This window comes from Drosophila yakuba, chromosome X (assembly GCF_016746365.2).
Source record: "Drosophila yakuba strain Tai18E2 chromosome X, Prin_Dyak_Tai18E2_2.1, whole genome shotgun sequence".
Classification (NCBI taxonomy): Eukaryota; Metazoa; Arthropoda; class Insecta; order Diptera; family Drosophilidae; genus Drosophila; species Drosophila yakuba.
The window spans coordinates 864,813-884,245 of NC_052526.2; the positions used below are offsets into that span (position 1 = coordinate 864,813).

Below are 19,433 nucleotides of genomic sequence, written 5' to 3' on the forward strand. Positions count from 1 at the left end.
CGAAAGGACCATCCATCCATGTCCAAGTCCTGAGTGCTGCCGCTGCCAAGTACTTGAGTTGTTTTTAGACCGCCTCCAGCGTTTTGATTGCCCCTTTGGAGGGAAGGGAAATCGAGGAAAACGAGAAGCAGTGCTTGCCGGCAACGCCAGCGAAGTATTTGTTTTGAGTGAGTTTTTTCACTATTCAACTGAGTTTTACTCTATTTTTAATTTTTTACTTACTCACTTTGAGTTTGAGTAAGTCCCAAAAATTTCCCCTCCTTCTTGGGACAATTTTTTGGCGGACGCAAATGAAAACATTGGGAAATTCCTGCTGACTTCTGAAAGCATTTTTAACCAAGATACTTTTGTACTGTTGCAATTTGAATGAAATATGTATACTTCTTCTGTTCAGCAGCTTTTCAGCAATCAAAGTTGGTAAAATAAAAGAGCTCCAAAAGAAAATTGTAAACACATTCAATACTCACAAAAGCCCCACCTATCAGCAAAATATCTGTTATATGTATCTATCCATAAAGTAGGATCTAAATGGCGCAGATAAATATTTAAGCAGATTAGCAACGTACTAAGAAGTCGGGTTTGAGTCCGTGCTGGCACAAATGTGTTATATGAATCCTTAGATCCTTGCGAACTAAAAGGGCTCATTCATGGGTCGAGTCTGGGCTTGTACTGGGCAAAATACTGGGAATTTCGAAAGAACACAATAGCGTTAGAGCACTTTACAACCGCGTTAGTTTAGTTTCAGTCCTTAAGCGAATAGAGCTTTTGAAACAAAATTGGTGGTGAAGAAGACACCAAGAACAGCTGCTTTAGAACCAAATCTACATTGTATATGTGGTATATAGGCCCTGGAACTGTTAAAAGTTGTAATAAATGGTTATAACTATGATAAATTAGTGGCTGATTTTCCCACCGAACTTTCGTTCAGCATAATACCTAATGACCTAAGAGATAATGTCCGTATCTACAAGTTTGCTTGCCCCTGCCCTCTTTGTTCTTCGACAGAAGCACATGCGTCACTTGATTATCAGTGGTGAAAGTGAACCAGCCAGGAGGCAACCTCTTCGCCTCCACTTGCACCTCCACCTTCGATTCGAGGCGGGAGAAGACCTTGAGTGCGTGGACTGTAGTTCCGGCTTGGTGGAGGTCCTGGTCTCGCCTCTGTCTGAACATGTGAGCCAGATGCCGAGGGCAAGGATAATATTTTCCTGCTTCCTGGCCGCCTTTTTGTTCTACATCCATCCCCCATCAGCACGGAAAAGGATGCGGAAGCAATACGCCCACACTGCGAATGCCAGATGGCATTGAGTTTAAGCTGGCAAGAGTGAGAGTTCATCAAGATTTCGCATTCCACTAACTGGGTCATGGGTTACCGCATTTGCGGTCGCGGTAAGTGTCTCCACAGTCTCCGCATCCGAAAAGCCGGGATATTAAGTGCTGCTGATATGAGGGTGGTCTGCGGCATAGAACTTGTTTAATTACAAGCCTTTTCGCCAGATAAAACCAAAGAAATGAAAGACTTTACTACTACTTGGGGTTAGTTGCTGGCAACTTTCAGTGGGCTTTAATCGCTTTTGCCGAGGCAGGCGACGACTTTGACCGCGTCGACCTGCAGAACCTCCTGGCCCTTGCGGAACTCCACATCCTTGAGGATCAGGGTCCACACATTGTCGCAGAATCTATAGGTTTGCAATCTTCCGGCCGTAAAGTTGATCTTGGTCGTGACCTTTTTGCTCAAGGCATTCGTAACGCTCTTGTCGTATTTTTGCAGGACCGCATTGGCCAACTCTTGGGTTATTTCCCCGCTCTGCAACACACACGTGTAGAATATAATATATATATTATATTAATATATTTCCTGGCTGCCACTCACCTGAATCATCTCCTCCAAAGTCTCCTGGAGCGTAGTGCCCAACGTGGTGGCCCTGTAGTGTTGGTAGTTCATCGCGCAGCTGAAGATTTAGCTGAAGAGCTAGCAGAGTTGTACACAGGCGCAGTGGCTTTTCCGCAAGGAATAACTTTTGTGCGTGTCATTGACACACTGACACATTGACAAGCGATGCGAAGTGTTATCGATTTACTGAAAATCGAACGCCAACTGTTCCCGAAAAGTCAAAATCAAAGTATACCGCTAATGTTGCCCTGAAATATACCTCTAGACCCCTGGGTATTCAAAAATGCCAGAAAGACCGCTTGAAAGAAACACAGATTTCGATGCTTAGTTTGCCATGATGAGAGTTACTCAGTTTAATGAATTTATTTGCTAATTGCTTCTTCTTGACCATCGATTTTCTTGACGCACTTTCTCCATAATTTGAATTTCACTTTATCTGGTGGCTCAATTGAAGGTTTCCTCGGGCTCATCGGGCTCCTCGATCTGCGTGGCTTCGCGTCCCCGCTTCTTGAAATATATGTATAGATATACGAGAGTGGCAACGGCTAAAAGGCTGACCACGAGCTGGTCCCTGAAAAGCTCATGTTCTTTTTTCGGCTCCTCCTTTGGAGCACCAAACACGAAGTGTACGATATTTTCCAACATTTTATCGAGTGTAATTTAACTGGATATTTTTTTGTAAGTGACTTCACTGCTACACATTCCGGAAAAGAATGACTATTCTGAGCTCGGTTCGGGCTAGGTGATCTGACACTGGGTGTCATAGATAGCTTGATCACATTTTATCACATAAAATGTGTGTTTATGTACATGTTTTTTATATGGAGTTAGGAGGTTTTCTTAAACATAGCAGGCATCTCGAACTCTTTTGAGCATTCAGATAGAGCGGCTATATCTCCCCGAAAAACTTGTGAACAAGAAAGTTTGAAAAATACCAGCAAACTCGAGCATGGAGGATCTGGTGAACCAGAACTCGATCTCCGGCAGCGAAGAGAGGAGTGGGGAGGCCTCCAGGCTCGGACTCCTGGCCCGACTGGACCGCCTGCTCCGCCGCTGGCTGCCTGGCTACAGTTTCATTCGCGGCAGGCGTCACTCGCCATCGGAAACCTCAATGATACAGGGCTGCTCCTTCGGCAGACAGGCTGTGCGTAGACGTGGTGGCCGGAAGAACGACAAGCAGGAGGTGTACCTAAACACGGGCATTGCCAAGTCGGAGTTCTGCGTCCAGCTGGAGACCTTGCTGCGCAACAAGCTGCTAAAGAAGCAGCAAGAATTGGCTCTGGCGCATCAGGAGATAAATCGCGAGAAGGAGCGGGCACAGGAGCTCAACCAACCCGTGCAGCACTAGAAGAGCCCACTTATTGAGTTATTTTTCACTTCAATTCAATATATATTTTTAATACCATCATCAATCAATCGAGGCGCCTCATTAAAATTAATTAGAAATAATGAGCGGCGAAAGCGATTTCCCCAACAAAAGGGAATCCCCCAGGACACTTGCGGCCTCAGGGAGCCATTTCTGTTTCTTTTCATTACTCTCATTTGCTAATGCTCATCAGTCAACAATTGAATAGCTTATAATTGCCAAGCTGATGGGGTGGACAGAAATTAGCTAGGCTTACTATTAATTGCTAAGGTTTTACTTTCCATTGATCATCTATTATGCAAATGCCGTGCATCAATACAGTGTATTGATTGATTGACAAAAAACAGCGAGCCAGGTGGACAGGCAGTGTAAATGTGCAATTGAAAATGGCAAATGGGAAATGGGAAATGGAAAATTGCGAACTGACAACCACTTGTGTCAACCGCCTCGATGTCAATTGCGATGTCATTAGGCTCAACAGCAATTGTGTGTATGCCATAAGCCCTTCTAATGTTCCAATGTCCGCAGCATTAGCATAGGCTCTTCTACCACTGAACTCCAAGCCACTCATCGTGGCATCATGGGCTATTCCAGTCCATTTGAGGCCGTGACAAAGCCCCAACCAAAACATTGCGTACACGCAGAGTGAGCCCGTGTGTGCGAAGTGGATGTTAACATGTGTGGGAAGTGAGTGGGGGAGTGGTGAGTGGGGAGTGGTCCTCGGGGATGGCATCATAATTTTGCTGGCCAGGCACTTGAGCACTTGACCATTAACGCAACTTTTGTCTACGTAGCTTTCCCAAGTGCACAGTGAAAAAAGCGAGGTATGCCGTGATATTTTATGAATGTATAACTACGACCTAAATGCACCGGGAATACTTCTTGTGAGGCTGAATGAGTACCGTTGATATGCAAAATTAGTGATTGGAAAAACACACTTTAAAATGCAATATCCACTCTTAATTCCGGATACCATTCCATTTTTTCGTGTGCGCAAGAACTGATTTTGTTGACAGCAGCGGAGGAGTAGGACTCCTGGCAAGGGGATGGTCAAGTGGGGTGTGCCGGAAAGGAACCGCAGCTGGACCGCAATCTGCTCGCTTCAGTCCAGTTGTCCAGTTGTCCAGCCGTCCAGTCATTCCCAAGGGTTGGGGTCGGGGTCGGAGTCGGGGTCCCTTCCAATAATGCTGCTCGTTGGCAATCAGGAATGTCAACAGAAGTGTGGTCCTAAATGAAAACAACGTGTAGGAGTAAGTAAATGCCCCGCCCAGTAAGAGATGCTTGCGGGAGTACTTGAAATACATTATATTTATTTTAGGGATTTCGATTCAAAATTTGGATTAAAATGGCAAATTTTAAATTTCAGTAAATTGTCCGTTTAATACTTAGAAAATGAGCATAAGCTTGGTAATATTAATTAATATACTCGTATTGTTATGTTACGTTTTGGTATGAGTACTACGCCAGCAGCCGTAATTGAGCAAATACTCACTAAATAAATTAATTCTTTTTAGATGCTACAAGGAGAGAAGAAGGAAACGCGGAGTGGAAAGGAATGCATATTTATAAGGATTTATAAGGATTCAGTTGGATTTAAAAAACACATTTACAGAGGCGTCTTCAATGATATGTCTTGAAATATGTGTATTTGTGCTTCTAAGTTGGATAAGCCCACGGATATAATAGATATGGTAAGTCATATTTATCGATTACACTCTAAGATTAGTTTTGATTTTGGTTTGTAATTGGACTTGGACTTGGGCGAAAAGGTAGAGACAGCGATTTAAAATTGGAGTTAGTTTCCCTCAAAGATCGATGTAAAGTAAATCGTTTATCGGTTAATTTGTCGTATTCGATTATTGAATAGCTATATATATATATAAATATATATATGAATGTATATGTTTATTTAATAACCTTTTCAATTTGATAAGCTGTGCGTTCATTCAATTAAAAGTTGTCAATTTGATAAGTTATATTTAATTTGTTCGCCTAATACTGGTCAATCGACTCCTTCTCGATTAACTATGGCTTAGTAGTTGAAAAAAGTCGATAAGAAATAAACGACACCTTTCGAGTCTTGCCGTTCGATTATTGATGAACATCCTTGTCGGTTCATATTATTGCAAGTCGGCAATTCATTTATTTAAACTTTATCATCTGATCATCAGCATGGACATGGAGCAAAGTCGGGCGGTAGCTTAGTCGTAGCTTAGAGAAATCGCCGATTTCGGTGTGGGCAGCGGCGACGTGGTATTCTCCTCCTCATCGTCGTTCTCCTGCGAGTCCTCCGGTTCGCCCAATGCGTGAACAAACTCGTAGAAGTCGATGCGCCCATCGCCGTCCACGTCCACCTCCTTGATCATGTCCTCAACTAGATGTGCATGGTTATGGAATTATGGAGCAAGGCACTTGTTATGGTGTAATGGGCACTTACTGTCCTCCTCGTCCAGATCCTCGCCCAGGCACTGCAGCACGGCTCGCAAGTCGGAGGCTGTTATGTATCCCCGGTTGTGCTTGTCGAAGACGCGGAAGGCGTCGCGTAGTTCCCGCTCCTCCTGGTCGGCGGAGGACAGGCCCGACTTATCTTCGTACGTCATGTTGGACAGGATATCCACGAACTCCTCGAAACTGACGTTGCCGTCCCCTGAAAGTGAATTATGGCAAAGAACATAACAAAAGAAGGTTTATAAGCCAAACACAACTCAACTCCTGTCGGGCACTCACCGTCCACGTCGATCTCCTGCAGCATCTCCTGCAGCTCCTCCACTCTGGCAAATTGTCCCAGGGATCGCATCACTGTGCCCAGCTCCTCCTTGGTTATGCAGCCATCGCCATCCTTGTCAAAGAGCCGGAACGCCTCCCGGAATTCGCGCATTTGTCCCTTGGAGATGCAGCGGCGCTTATCCAGGCTCTCGCCGTCGATTAGGTTGGCTCCGTCGCCGATTCCCAGCTCCAAGTCCGAGGAGGCATAGGAGATCTGACGGCTTTTTGTCTTTCGTCTGCTGCGGACGCTCAAGGCGGTTCTGCTAGCAGGTCGACGTCCTTCCGGTTTCGAGAACTGCTCGTAGTCGTCATAGGACTCCTCCTCCTCCTCCTCGCCGTCGTCCTCCCCCTCCTCGTCGTAGTCATAGTCGTCCATATCATCCGCATGAAGATTTCTCTGCGCGTAGCTCACCCGCGTACTCCTCCGCTGACCCACTTTGATGCCTTCGCAGGAGCTGGAATCTGTGTCCGCATCCGCCTGCTCTGGATGCGAATTGGCAGCACTTCGTTGTTGTTGCTTGTCCGTCAATTTCTTTCGCGGTCTCTGGCGACACTGCCCTGTCGATGGTTGCTGTTCGCTGCTGAGGTGGTGGCCCCCGTCTCCTGGTTGCTCGCCGTCCTGCATCGCCTGGTCCTGGCTCTCCTGATCCTCGCCTTCAGCGACTGCCGCTGACGCCTGCTCCTCGTCGGGTTCATCGCCACTCACCGCCGCGTTTCTCGTCTGTAAAAGTTTCGAGCACACAAAGTAAACGTGAGGCGTATGGAAGGCATTTTTATTCACTTTGCAGTCAAATTGAATCATTAAATTGAGGAAACAATGCTGCAATGCTTTTCCCTTGAACAAGTTTTTAGCAAAATGATAATCTTTAATCGCGTGTGTCTACAAATTCCATGTGCAAATAGAACAGTAAATAACTAATTTCATTTTAGTTTTATATACTTGTATAATGAAATGTTTACCGACTTTGGCCCACAAACACATTATTAAATATTTAAATTTAATTGTGCGCTGCGTTTCCAAATTTTTTGTTAAAGGCAAAGCTAATTACTTTTTCTGTGAATATGCTAATGAGGTGAACTATATTTGCTGCTTATTTCCTTTGGTCTACCAAAAAAGTCTTTAAATATATTAATAAGTTAAGTTTCATCCGAACATCACCCACCATTAGTTGGCGAAACTCGCGGGCAATAGTTGAACCAGTTAAAAATTTATTAACTGCCGTGAAAAGCCGTTTTCCTTCCAACGTGGCGGCCTTCCTCCCGCTTCAGGGGATTCAGGGGCGGAAAAGAATCCTCCTGCTTCTCCTGTAATGGACCTGCTCCTCTTCGTGGTGCCCGCTTTCGGTGTAAAGGATATGCAAATACCAAATCGATTAGTATCTGAAAAACAGAGGAGCATGCGGGCCACATGTTAATTAAGCAATTAATATTGAAAGCAATTTGCATATTGGCCACGTTTGCAAATGTCAGCTGCAAAGCGCCAACGTGACCGACGCTGCACAGCAACAAAATGTTATTCAATTGATTAATCTGAATTATATACTTCTCCCAGACTTCCGAGACAATTAATTAGATTATGTCAAAAAATATGTTCAATTCAGTGCTGAACTTCTTATTTATTTCTATGAATACATAGCTTGGAGTTGGAACAAATGTTTTATTGATTTGAGACTGATTGTAGCAGTGCATTTCAAACGCAGCCGAAGTGCAACACCCCAAATGGTATAATCAGCCTAATAATCCATTTGATTGGCACACATTCATGTCACTTTTTGATGGCAAAAGGGTGGGGCAAACAATAATGGCATGCATAGCAGTCAGCGATCCGGAAAAGCGAAAATATGGAAAGCTGACTGCATTCGGAGGAATTCTGAGGATGGAAGTTACAAAACTATTTCTAATTTTAGCAAGCAAAAATGCTCCAAATATCGAGTGGGAAAGTGGGAAAGCTTCAGCAAACAATGTACGTATACAACGTCCAATCCAATACACTTACATATTGAATATGCATTTCTTCTATGAGCACTACATAATATGCACTGGCATTATGCATCATTTAAGTCGGGCAACGGAGAAATGAATTTTTTGAATTAAGTGGTGGCGTTTAAGAAAAATGTAAATAAGTCCACCAGCTTCGTGGGCAAGGAGGAAAAGCGGACAAGGCGCTTAATGGGCGGCTGGGGAAAGGGGGAAAATCCGATTATCACTGTGGCCAGAAGGACATCAACGGGACAGCCGGGGGATTCCTCTTTGGAGGCATTTTGTCCTTCTCTCGTTCGCTTTAAAATTCCATTTCGATGGCTATCCTGGCGCTGTGCGTGGGCAGTTTTTTAGCATATTTTTTCTCACTGCGAGCAAGCACAAATGGCCAGGAAGAGTGTGGTCACATGCGGGTGAAAACCGCAATAAAAATGGCCGAAAAGGAAGTGCCCAGGCGAGCACAAGGACACCCCAGGTGGCCAAGGACAATTGACAGCACATTTCCAGCAGAGTGGCATTTAAATTAAAGTGCCGTTCCCTAAATTCTTATTGCATTCTGCATTGCATACGTGCACACATTTAATTATATTTAACCAGTAACTTGTGCATTAAAATGCATGGTTGGGCCAGGGAACAATGGCGGAAAAGCGGGGAAAACTGCAATGAAAGTGGGAAAACTGGGAAAAGCCATCTGCATGCAAAGCGAAGAACGAAGAGCATCATCCCATTAACCCGTTCCACGTCAGCGGTTTATCGTCCTAGGTGTCGTTCCAATTTGCTTACTTCCCGAAACAAGGCGATGGTTCAAAAGCAGACAGACGTACTGGGAAAACGGGAATGTACAAATATTCGACATCTTTCAACGAAAGATGATGAATCATTCGATGAATTTACGTTGGAACTGTAAGAAAACTGATATTCTAACTAGTACCTTCTTTTGGAGACACATTTTTCTCAGTGTTTCATCCCGGTCTCTATTCCCTCACATCCATTCACTGGCTGTTTCATTGCTCTGCAGTCGCGTGCAAAGTTTCTGACATGAAATAAATGAAGACAACTTTCCACCCCCGTCTGTCTCTCTAATTTACCCATTTTCCCTACTTTCCCTATTTTCCCACATTGCCAACATTTTGCCATCCGTCCAGGCGACAAATGCGTTGCTCTGCATAACTTATTCAATGCCTGCAAGTTGGTCTTCGCTGCAAGGGTTTAAAATTAAAGTTGTAAGCATGCACCGCTATTGGATGCGGATTAAAAGTTCGACGAAGTAGCTCTGCTACTTGTTTCACGGGAAACAAGTCGTATGCCTTAAATGAAATAAAGTTCCACATTGCAGACTTGCCCGCATCGCATACCTTCAGCAACCATTATGACCTAACATTCAAGCACTTGTCCAACGCGAAAACACAAACCGCAAACGGTACGCTGCGCGTTTTATTGTTTAATTTAAATTGTTGTCTGCGGAAAATGGCGAGGGGGGAGTGTGGGTGGTGGGTGGTGGGCGGAGGGCGGTGTCGTTGGACAGCAGTAACCGCGTGACCGCAGAGCCCATAAATGGATAACAACGCCCCCACGCAATCAATTAAAGTGGACAAGGCACGAAAAAGTAAATATGATTTTGCAGGATGCGAAGCACTCGCCCTGCAGCTTCGGACCCTTTTCCAAAATTTCCAACGCTGCGTATGCGTAATGTTTGCATTCCAATGAATGGATGGGTGGGTGTTATGGTGGCACACATCCACGTGTATGGATGTTTTTCCTTTTTCGTTTTTTGAGTGTGTGAAACGGTGGCCAAAGGAAGCACAATTCGTACATAAGAGCATAAAAGCGGCAACAGAAAACTTTACGCATAAATCAAACAAAACAAAACAAACGAATAGGGGCCCCTTCGTCCTCCGTCCTACGGCGCCAATTTTCTTTTCCTTCCTTCGCTTTCTCCTTTTCTTAATTTCGTCTGCACATAAATATTTCGTTAGCAATAAAAAATTTAACAACGCAAACCAGCCAACGCATTCTTTCAAATACGAGGAGCCAGGCGGGAAAGGCACTTTACAAAGAAGAATCAAATACAGAATAGATATTCCAATCCAAGTGCCAATACAATGTGGCGATTTCAAATGGGTTGCCATTTCTCTCTCGTTGATCTCCACTTACCACCGCGCTCGTGCCGCAACTTTAGCTGTTGCCTCTTACATAATTCATGTGCCACCGCCACCTGCCACAGGCTGCTTGCCACATGTGCAAAAAGAGCAGCCAAAGTGCCATGAATGAATATGCATGATAATCAAGTGGCGACGTCGCGCTGCACCCCTAAACTCTCTCTCTCCCTCTCTCTCTGTCGGCCACAGTGGACACCAGAGAACTGCAGCAAGCCACCGGCGCTCTAATAATACTAAATACTTAATACCAAAATAAATAAATAATACCAAAATATAGGTGCCCTTCTCTGCGCTTCTCAAAAGTCCTAGGTAAGCAAACAACTTTTTTGATGTTTTTTTAAAAATACTAAATGTGAGTGAGTAGTGCAGTGATTTTTGTGGCAGCAGAGGATACCAATAAAGTGCCTTCGACCTACTGGAGAAAGTGCCTGAGCTACCTATTTGCCAGGAGCTACAACCAGCTGTTGTGTGATTATTTTTGAGTGTGATTAGGGTAGCAAAAAATGTCGCCCTTGCAGTTCTCTGGTGGACAGCCAAGTTAAGTGCACAAAACATAGCACACTTTTAAGGGCTGCTAAGAAGCAAGAACTGGGCCGACTTTAAAATTGTACACTGAGTGCAGTCGTTCAAGTTTTGAAAAGAGCAACAGCTCCAACAGCAGCAAGATATGTAATGGAATCAAGAGAGTTGGCTTGTTCTTTTGGTGTTTATAAACTTTAAAACCGGTACATATATCGCCTTCTCCAACGCATAAACGACTTCATCTCGCATGCGGGCGTAGTGTTTGGTTCTTTGTTGGGTTCGTTAGTCGCACAGAGCAAATCAAAAGCCCGCATTCACAGTTGCCTGTTTGTGACATTTGCATACGACTTATGAGCCTTTTGACCAGATCAAAACCCCCACCCATTCGCTCTCCTGCTTCTCCTGCAGCTGGCCAAAACTTGACCACCAGAGTACTAAGTCTTGTCCCCCAAAACTTTCTCCCCGAAAAAATTGGGCAAAGTAAGAGCAGTGAAAGGGAAATACAATTGATTCAAAGCAGAACTTTCGGAATGCGCAAACAATTAGCTACAAAGACGAAAGTTTAGGTCCAGAAAAGTTTGCCCTAAATGCTCGACTGTCATATCAGAAACTTGGGCTTTGTGGTGGCTGCGGAAAATCGGAGGAACGTTACGCAAAAATTTAAGCAGGGGCGAAAACTTCTTCATTCCGCGGAATCAGATTGAGAAGTGTTTTCGATCAGTTTCCTGCCGCGGAAACTGCCCATTTATAAGCTTACGTTTTAATTTAACTTTTACCATAAGCTTTAAGTGCGGGACGCAGCCACCAGCGATTTTTGAAATGATTACTGTGGTTCAGCAGTTCAGTTCAGATCAGTTTGCTTCGAGACTAACTATCCAAAGGGACATCAAGATTTCGAACTTAAAGTTTATTTCATAACAAATAAGGCATATTTTTTGGGTACAACGTGCAGATCTTTTCAGTACAAATAAAGCTGTAAACTTTTAAGGATGGCAAAGTGTTTCAAGGCGAATGTGAGACCAGTTGTTTGCGTGGTGTGGTGAGACATAAATTATAGCAACGCTACAATTTTTTCCAGCGTCTCAAGACGCTTTTGTGTAAACATGAAATGAGGAAAAAACTTAAATAAATTTATTGGGAAGTATAAATAAAAAGCTGGAGTCGACTACCCGATGCCCTTTAACTGAGCTAGGTATCGAGTATGGACTAATGCACATCGAAGAGTCCGATGTGTGTACCTAACTACGAGTAAGCAACGAAAATGCAAAATTGAGGACTGAAACGGAATATATGAATATCTGAGTGGTGATTTTGTTCGATGCAATCAAACGTGAACCAGACACAAAAGTGTTCATATATCGTTAATGTCAGTATTGCCTTTTCGCCGCTGTTCATGAGGGCTATGATTGGAAAGCAACCTGATGAGGGCGACAGGACTGCACAAGATCCTGGATCTCCTCGCTGAACGGCGACCATTTTATCACATCATGTACCAAGGCATTTCTGTACTCCGGTCTCATTTCCTGGCCGCTCTTGCGTGTTGGGGGAGGAACTCGGTTTCGAATTTTCAATAGCGATTCTTGCTTTGGGGGCTGACAATGACTCTTTGTTGGTTTAGCGGATGCGGATTTGGATGTGGATGCAGTCGGTTTTGGATAGTTTGTGATGATCGTTGGACTGTGCTTTATCCCATTATCTGATTTTAATAGGTTATCAGTACTCATCGGTGGTGCACGTAGCTTTGGCTCCTCTTTAATAGCCTGAGGAGTTTGGATGAGAGTTGGGGGTTCACTGTGTTTTATACCATCACCTGATTCCAATAAATTATTATCAGTACACATCTGTGGTGTACGTTCCTTTGGCTGTTCTTTAATAGCCTCATGTGTTTGGTTAAGCGTTGGGGGTTCACTCTGGTTTATCACATTCCCTGGTTCCAATAAGTTATCAACACTCTTCAGTGGTGTACGCTGCTTTGGCTCTTCTTGTTTAGCTTCAGGAGTTTGGTTAAGAGTTACGGGTTCAGTCTTACGGTTCAGCACAAAAATCTCGCCCGCAGTCTCGACAATCTCAAAATTAGGCCCGGGTGTTAGGCGCAGTTTTCCCAGTGCTGAACGCTCTTCTGGAGGAACGGAATCAGGAGAGTTATTCTCGTTCTGTTCGGTGGGTTTTTCCAGCAGCGAAAAGGTTCCATCCGGATTCCGCTTAAAAAATACTCCGGTACTCATTTTGATGCTAGAAAAACCCAATAAAATACGGCAATGATGAGGATGATTGAAATGATTAAAGCAAAAAATGAAAGTATAATTGGCAACAAGGAAAACACAAATTCAACGTTAGTATGAACTGGATAATGCACGAGTTAACATAAATGACGTAGTAGACATATTAAAATACAAATTATTTTAGCTAGAACTCAACGTTTCGTTTCGTTTCGTTTCGTTTACCCCAACAGTAATTGCTGGGTACTCCCCGACATCCTCCAAACATTCTCACAATTGAATATACCCTGAGGACACAGCACAGTGCGAGGACGAGAAGGATCCCATGCATATGCATGTATGGAAGGCCAGGTCCTTTGCCCAGCCACCCCACCACCCTGCCTCCCCTTTTTAGATGTTTATCCCCTGTTGTTGCTGCTGGCATTGTTGTCTCCACTGTAGCTGTTGCTTTTACAGCGTGGCTTTTTGGGTTTTTTATATGCTTTTCGGCAAGACAGACCTAAGCCCTTTATTCAGTGCTCCTCCTTTTTGCAACGTCACCGTCACCGGCCTCGACACTTAACCCCCGCCAGTCGCCTTTTAGGGCCAAATTTACATTTCGTTCGCCTCATCTATTTTACGTATTCATCGCGCAAATTTATATGGGTTTGATTATCTTTTCTGCTCTCAACATGTTATTTGTTGCGTTTACATATTCAAGGATTACAAGGATTTTCCGGCAAGTGGATTTGCTCTGCCTTGCTGTCTGTTTTGGCCTTTTTTCAAGAGCGCCACTAACCAGATGTCTTTGGGCCCCCTTTTGGTCGTAAGAGTACGTCGCCCGCCTGTGCGGCTTATTTTAATATCAACATATTTATGATGTGTCTGAGCACAAAGGCAGCATTCAGAGAAGTGGATGTGCGGCACTCGAAGACTTGAAGACCGTAATCGGTGTGACAGCTTCAAAGGGGTGCAGGTGCAGGTGCAGGTGGAGGTGAAGGTGGAGGCCAGAGGCAAAACTCGGGAAAAATGATTTAAACTCCGCCCTTTTTTTGGCTAAATTCCCGCTCAACGCTGGCTTACTTTGGACGGAAGTTCCGTGGAGATAAGACGCTGAGCAGTTTGCCTTTAAAGTTCTGACTTGACTCGGTGCGATTTAATTGTGGAGAAGTGGTAGTAGTAGAAGTAGTTGGCAGTAGCAACACGTCCGAGTTACTCAAGGGTATTCTTGGTGAACGGCTCATAAAACGCTGTTCCCTGGGCGGCTATTATCATGTTTCCTACGTTCATAACGATGCCCTGACAAACGGACAAGTTACTTGGGTTTATTTTTGGCCGAAACCGACACTGAGATACTACTTTAAACTATCTGTCGCAGCTGCGCCTCCATTATTCATGCCAACAGGTGAGCAACTACGGGCCCAACATGTCAAGTGGGCATTCCTTATGCATGTAAATCTCCAAATCCCCAAGTACAGCCACTTGGCGCGGCCTTCTGCTCCATCCCCGTCTTGCCCCAGTCTTTGCACTCATAAATTATAAACAAGGAATTTCCATTTCCACGCCAAGTGGCTGACAACTTGTGACTTGACTCCGGACGAGTGACTGGCTGCCTGGCTGGCTGACTGATGAGCAGAGCAGCCCGAGTGGCGGAACACCTGACAGGCATTCGGCGCATTCTGGGGGTGCTCTGGGTGTTCCTGGGGCGGAAATTGGCGACGGAAAACGGGCCATTAGGAGCCCATCGACGTTCGGCTTTGAGTTCCACTTTCACATCATCAACTTCGACCTCAGCGAGGATGGGCCAATTAATTTGTGCTCGCCTCAAAGTCAACAAGGATGCGAAGGAGATGGTATGTTGAATGGGCAAACATTGTGGCTAAAAACTCGGCCCTTCCGTGTGTGTGTGTGGGTGTGTGTGTGATTTGTGCTTGAGCCTGGGATGCTTCGTATTTTGCTGATGCTTCTCGATAGGAACAGCAGTTTATGCCAGCCTATAAATAACCGGTTGCCTGGTGAATTGCTGCCGATTTGCCAATTTTCTCCGTACCCTAATAGACAATTTGGAATAACGATTAAAGCAGGAAATCCAAAAGTAAGTTAAATCTTTTAAATGCATACCTAAGGTGTTCAGCAGTAGTTACTAGTTAAAGAGGTTCGAGTAGGAGGCTGAAGTACTGCAGATTGCATATTGAAAATGTTGAAAACTCTTTTTTGATGGACGAGAACTTCCCCTTCCAGTTTGAGACCTCTTGGCTGCTGGCTAATGCCATTAAAGAAAATCTCCGCATTCCCAGTTTACTTCTCCGCTTTTCGCCCGTTTTTGGGGTAACCACTTGGATTATAGTTGCCCGAAAGAGATGTTTTGTGTGTGCTACTTCGCCTTTCCTCTGGCGTTTGTGCACTTCTTTGTCGCCGTCGGTTATTGTTGCCAGTTGCCCAGACAATGCAGCCCCCAAAAGGACATCATGAAACATGGCGAGACCTTGTGGGGAGTGGGTGGCTGGGTGGTTGGCTGGTACACGAACGAGGACAAGCAAGGCCACCGTCAAACGCCCGTTATGGGATACACTTGTCATTGTGGTGCACTTTTTTGAGCCCTCACTCGGAAGCCGCTCACCTGAACGCCGGGCAGGAAATGGGTAACAGCTTATTGCATAACCCACAAGCAGGCCAATGCTGCCTGGGCGGGATTAGGCCCAGCCCACAGACATAGATGCTCAGAAGCCAACACAGCACTGAGCCAAATCGTGCACAGAACCCAGGGCTGAGATCAGGCATCAAGTATCCAAGTTAGTAAAGAAAACTCTGCACTTCTTTGACACGGAATACACGGAGCAGTCTTGAAAAGATTCCAGAGGTTTAATTGCCCTGAAGACCTTCTGTATTTCCCCCCAGTTGTCACTGTGTTCATATTTTTCCATTCAATCTTCGCTGTCCTGTCCCTTGCGTTGGGTTTGCCGACTTCATTGCGGAATTCCTTGGCTAGGAGCTACGAGATGCTTTCGACCCAATCAACTTGATAAAGGAAATGGGGAGGCGGTGCCAAAGGAGGGGCCTGTGGGAGGAGGGGCCTGTAAGAGGCGTGGCAAGAAGACGACGAAGGCCAAGAGTTCCCTCTGCTGCATTGGCAAACTTTTTCGCACCAAGAGATTTTCACAAACTGCAAATTCTTCCACTTTGCTGCCTTGCGATTCAGTCAAGTAAAATATGCCATATATTTCATGTGTGCGCTTTTTGCGCCAATGTGTGTATGACACACACACTCACCCACACACACACCCATACACACCCAAACACACACACGCACGCAACTGGGCTGACAAGTTGAAACATGATCCAATTCATTAAATGAAAATTATATTTTATGATTCAAATTGCATTTCCAAGGCATCCTGCATTGGTGTGTGGGGCGCCAGTGTGCGTACGTGTACGTGTATTGCCCTACACTGAGAGAAACTGTGGCCAAGCCAACTTGATCGGTTCTAGCCACTCAAGTGAAATCCTCACCATCATGAAATCAACTTCCGATTCGATTTCGATTCTCAACTGGCTAGGCAGATTCCCAAGCTAATTTTGCACATATGTCTTAATCCATTTTAATGCACTTGACACCAAGGTATTGATGAGTTTGGTAATCAGTGCCAACTTTCTTATGATGCAGGTTCCAAACTCCAAGTTTGGAAACCCCAAATGAATTCCAAAAGCAGGCTCCTCGTCCGCCTTCGTGGGAAAAGCCTGCGGAGAGTTAATCATCGGGGGACTCTGGCGAAAGGAAAACCCAAAAACCACGTCTCCTGGGAGCTTCCCAATTTTTAACGAGTGGTGCAAAGGAAATTTGAGGTTTCGCCGTACTTCACAATCCCTTCACCTTTTCCGCCCACTTTTCCCTTCTGCCACATAAATTTGGCGAAAGTGCTGCTTCTTTTTTTGTACTCAGCGCAACAGCAGGAATAAGAAAGTAATGAAAGCGGGAAAAGTCGAAAGAGGGCTTTGGAAAACGAAATGGAAATTGAAAAACCTTTTCAAGCTGCTAGGTTTGCTTTAGTTTAGTGTGTGTGTGTGGTTGTCGTTTTGCGGTTCGTTGCTGGACGGAATTTAAATTAAGCGTAATTAGTCGGAGATGCAGCACTTTCGGGAAAAGCCAGAAAAACCCAGGGAAACTGTCTCTGCGGCGTCCGTGTTCATTTGTCATCGCTCACCCGAGTGAAAAGTGTCTTGTTTAAATATTTGCACTCAACTATTTGTTTACGTCTCCTCAGTGACTTTCAGTCAGCGAAACAAAGTTAGCCACTTCCGTTGCCGTTCCTGTAATTACTTCCGTTCGAATGCAATTGCATCCACCCAGCGGCCCACTTAATCGCCCAACTTTGGCGTCAACATGGCCGAGCTCCACTCCAAATTATATAAGCCCTGACAAATGGCTCAGTGTCTCCGCATTTTTCCTTGTTTCCCTGCTCTCGCGTGCCAGGCGACCCCAAAAAGTGTGCTACACAATTTGACAGACTGACAGCTGAGGCCACGTGGGCGCAGAGGGGGCGTGGTTGGGGCAGGGCAGTGAATATGGAATATAGAATCTAAAATCCTGAAACCAAGCCACTGCCAGCAGAGATGAGCGCGTGCCTTGAAAAGCAAAGGTTTGGCTTATTAATATTAGATATATTATGCATAAGAGGGTATGCGATAGCATTTTTGATTTGCAAATTTGCAAAAAATGTGAAAAAAATAGAACTTTTTTTCGAAAACACAGTTCGATTTTCACCGAAATTTCAATATTTACGATTGGTATTTTCGATATAATTTGGCTAAAAATGGTCAGAAAGTAAAAAGAATTACATTTTTGTACTCCTAATTACCAATCCTAACCAACCAAATCACTTTTTGACCGACTCTGTTAAAATAGGATGCGCGCATTAGATACTTCAAATGTTTTTGGCTTCTCAAATGTGGCTATAAAATAGACGTTTAGTGATTTCAAAGTATCTTTTTTGTGCCGCTGCCAAGTTTTTGGAACCGCAACAGCATTGGGCAAAAACCGGAGTCTTGGCCCGTAATTAACGCAGCTAGAACCGCTGACCCTCCTTCAATTTCTTCACTTTCTTGACCCGCCCCGTGATTCTATTTGGCGTAATTTTTAATTAGACTTCTCGCCCTCTTCCGTTTTCCCCCCCTCTCTCCACCGACTTGAAGCCGTCTAATTGGCTTCCCTTTGTTCTCAGGGGATATCGACATGGGTCCCCGAGCAGAGTAACGATTATAATTTAATATATCCTGCCACACTGCCAAATTGACCAAAGCGCGAAAATAGCCCATAATTCATACGTATGCGACGCCCCGAAGCTGATTTTCCCATTAATCCAGGACTGCTTTTATCTGCAGTGCCGCATCGTGTCAATACATTTAAATATTTGCATTTTGGTGTTTGGCTCTCCGGGACGGCGGGTAATTCCCATTGAAATAATGCTCCTGACATTTGAGCTTGATTAAATTTGAATATATGAATATGCATGGCCCGCCGAGGGCCAAAAATCTTATGTACGAGCGTTTTATTCGGGACATTGCTAGAATGTTTCAAACCATTGAAGTTATTTTGGAACAAGTGCACAGAGATTTTTGAATAATAACCAACGTTCGATACTCGTTCATTATCTTGTTTATGCTTCGAAATCGCAATTAAGCCATTATACTAAGATAATTAGATTATTACGCACTTGTGCGTTTTCAGAAATTTGGTGAAATACTATGTGACGAATGTAAATCAAGAATGTAAATTAAGGAAATACCTGGTAAATACGGAAATGTCGTTTTAAAACTTCTCACAATTTTTTTTTAATTGGCAATTTGTATATGTGTGGTGTTATTTACACCAGATCTCTACAGAAATGCGTTTGTGGTTTCCCAAGAATTAAGCAACCACATCGAAAATGTGCATGTTTCGACTTGTTAACTGAAAAAGGCAGTTTCGCTCCACATTCATATTCTTGCGTTGGAGCTACTGTACCACATACGCGATTTTCAGAATCTCAGAATTGAGAAGTTGGCCTGGAAAAGTCGGGGATTTCAGGGATCTAAGCTCGCAGAAATTGAAACACCGGAATTCTCCGAAACTCCAGCAAGCCGAATGGCACTTGAAAGGAGATACGGATAAAGAACGGATAAGGGAGAAAGCGTGAATTCAGAAATGACTCTTCTCTTACACACACACACACACGGACACGCACCTTCACTCGAAAAAAATGGCGTTCCTGGTGTTTCCTCGTTCGGCTCGCACGAGAATCCGCAATCCAGTTCACAGCTCGAAATTCGGACTTAACCAGACGCTCGGTACGTGAGGGTCTCCGAATATTCCCCAACCAAGAACCAGTCGCGGCTAAATCGGCCAAGAAACTAACTGTAAAGATATGGCGGCGGGCCAGGCGCAGCCACTAAAGCTGTCAAACCGTCGATGTCGATACTACGCGATAGTATCGATAGCTACGCATGCGATGGTACCACCGCCGTGACCCCAAATAAATACCAAATCCGAACAACGGCGAGGCACTGCGGTC

General features: G+C 44.6%; 3 protein-coding genes across 4 annotated transcripts; 1 reads left to right on the forward strand and 2 right to left on the reverse strand.

Moving 5' to 3' along the window:
• Window positions 1–1,528: 1,528 nt before the first annotated feature.
• Window positions 1,529–2,626, reverse strand: LOC6523870 (transcription initiation factor IIA subunit 2-2). The gene is made up of 2 exons (XM_002099707.4): window positions 1,874–2,626; window positions 1,529–1,807 (listed from the first exon to the last, which is right to left on the reverse strand). Exons 1-2 carry the CDS (start codon window positions 1,943–1,945, stop codon window positions 1,565–1,567), a joined length of 315 nt encoding a protein of 104 aa, XP_002099743.1. The 5' UTR covers window positions 1,946–2,626; the 3' UTR covers window positions 1,529–1,564.
• Window positions 2,627–2,733: 107 nt separating this feature from the next.
• On the forward strand, window positions 2,734–3,343 carry LOC6523871. Its single transcript, XM_002099708.4, has one exon. The coding sequence runs from the start codon at window positions 2,844–2,846 to the stop codon at window positions 3,240–3,242; it is 399 nt and encodes a 132-aa protein (XP_002099744.1). The 5' UTR covers window positions 2,734–2,843; the 3' UTR covers window positions 3,243–3,343.
• Window positions 3,344–4,550: 1,207 nt separating this feature from the next.
• LOC6523872 (calcium-binding protein 4) lies at window positions 4,551–19,413 on the reverse strand. Of its 2 annotated transcripts, XM_015189872.3 has the most exons (5): window positions 19,107–19,278; window positions 7,190–7,406; window positions 5,988–6,747; window positions 5,698–5,907; window positions 4,551–5,634 (listed from the first exon to the last, which is right to left on the reverse strand). In XM_015189872.3, exons 2-5 carry the CDS (start codon window positions 7,190–7,192, stop codon window positions 5,462–5,464), a joined length of 1,146 nt encoding a protein of 381 aa, XP_015045358.1. In that variant the 5' UTR covers window positions 7,193–7,406; window positions 19,107–19,278; the 3' UTR covers window positions 4,551–5,461. The 2 variants fall into 2 exon arrangements, with proteins under 2 accessions (XP_015045358.1, XP_002099746.2); XM_002099710.4 differs by lacking the exons at window positions 4,551–5,634; window positions 5,698–5,907; window positions 5,988–6,747; window positions 7,190–7,406 and adding exons at window positions 11,580–11,777; window positions 12,106–12,919 and having other exon boundaries at window positions 19,107–19,413.
• Between the last annotated feature and the right edge of the window lie 20 nt (window positions 19,414–19,433).

Coding starts and splice junctions, on each gene's coding strand:
- LOC6523872 (XM_015189872.3), bottom strand. Junction 5,908..5,987: donor GCAGGAGATCGACGTGGACG/GTGAGTGCCCGA, acceptor ATTCACTTTCAG/GGGACGGCAACGTCAGTTTC. Junction 5,635..5,697: donor GGATCTGGACGAGGAGGACA/GTAAGTGCCCAT, acceptor ATGCACATCTAG/TTGAGGACATGATCAAGGAG.
- LOC6523870 (XM_002099707.4), bottom strand. CDS start 1,945: ATGAACTACCAACACTACAGGGCCACCACGTTGGGCACTACGCTCCAG. Junction 1,808..1,873: donor CTTTGGAGGAGATGATTCAG/GTGAGTGGCAGC, acceptor TGTGTGTTGCAG/AGCGGGGAAATAACCCAAGA.
- LOC6523871 (XM_002099708.4), top strand. CDS start 2,844: ATGGAGGATCTGGTGAACCAGAACTCGATCTCCGGCAGCGAAGAGAGG.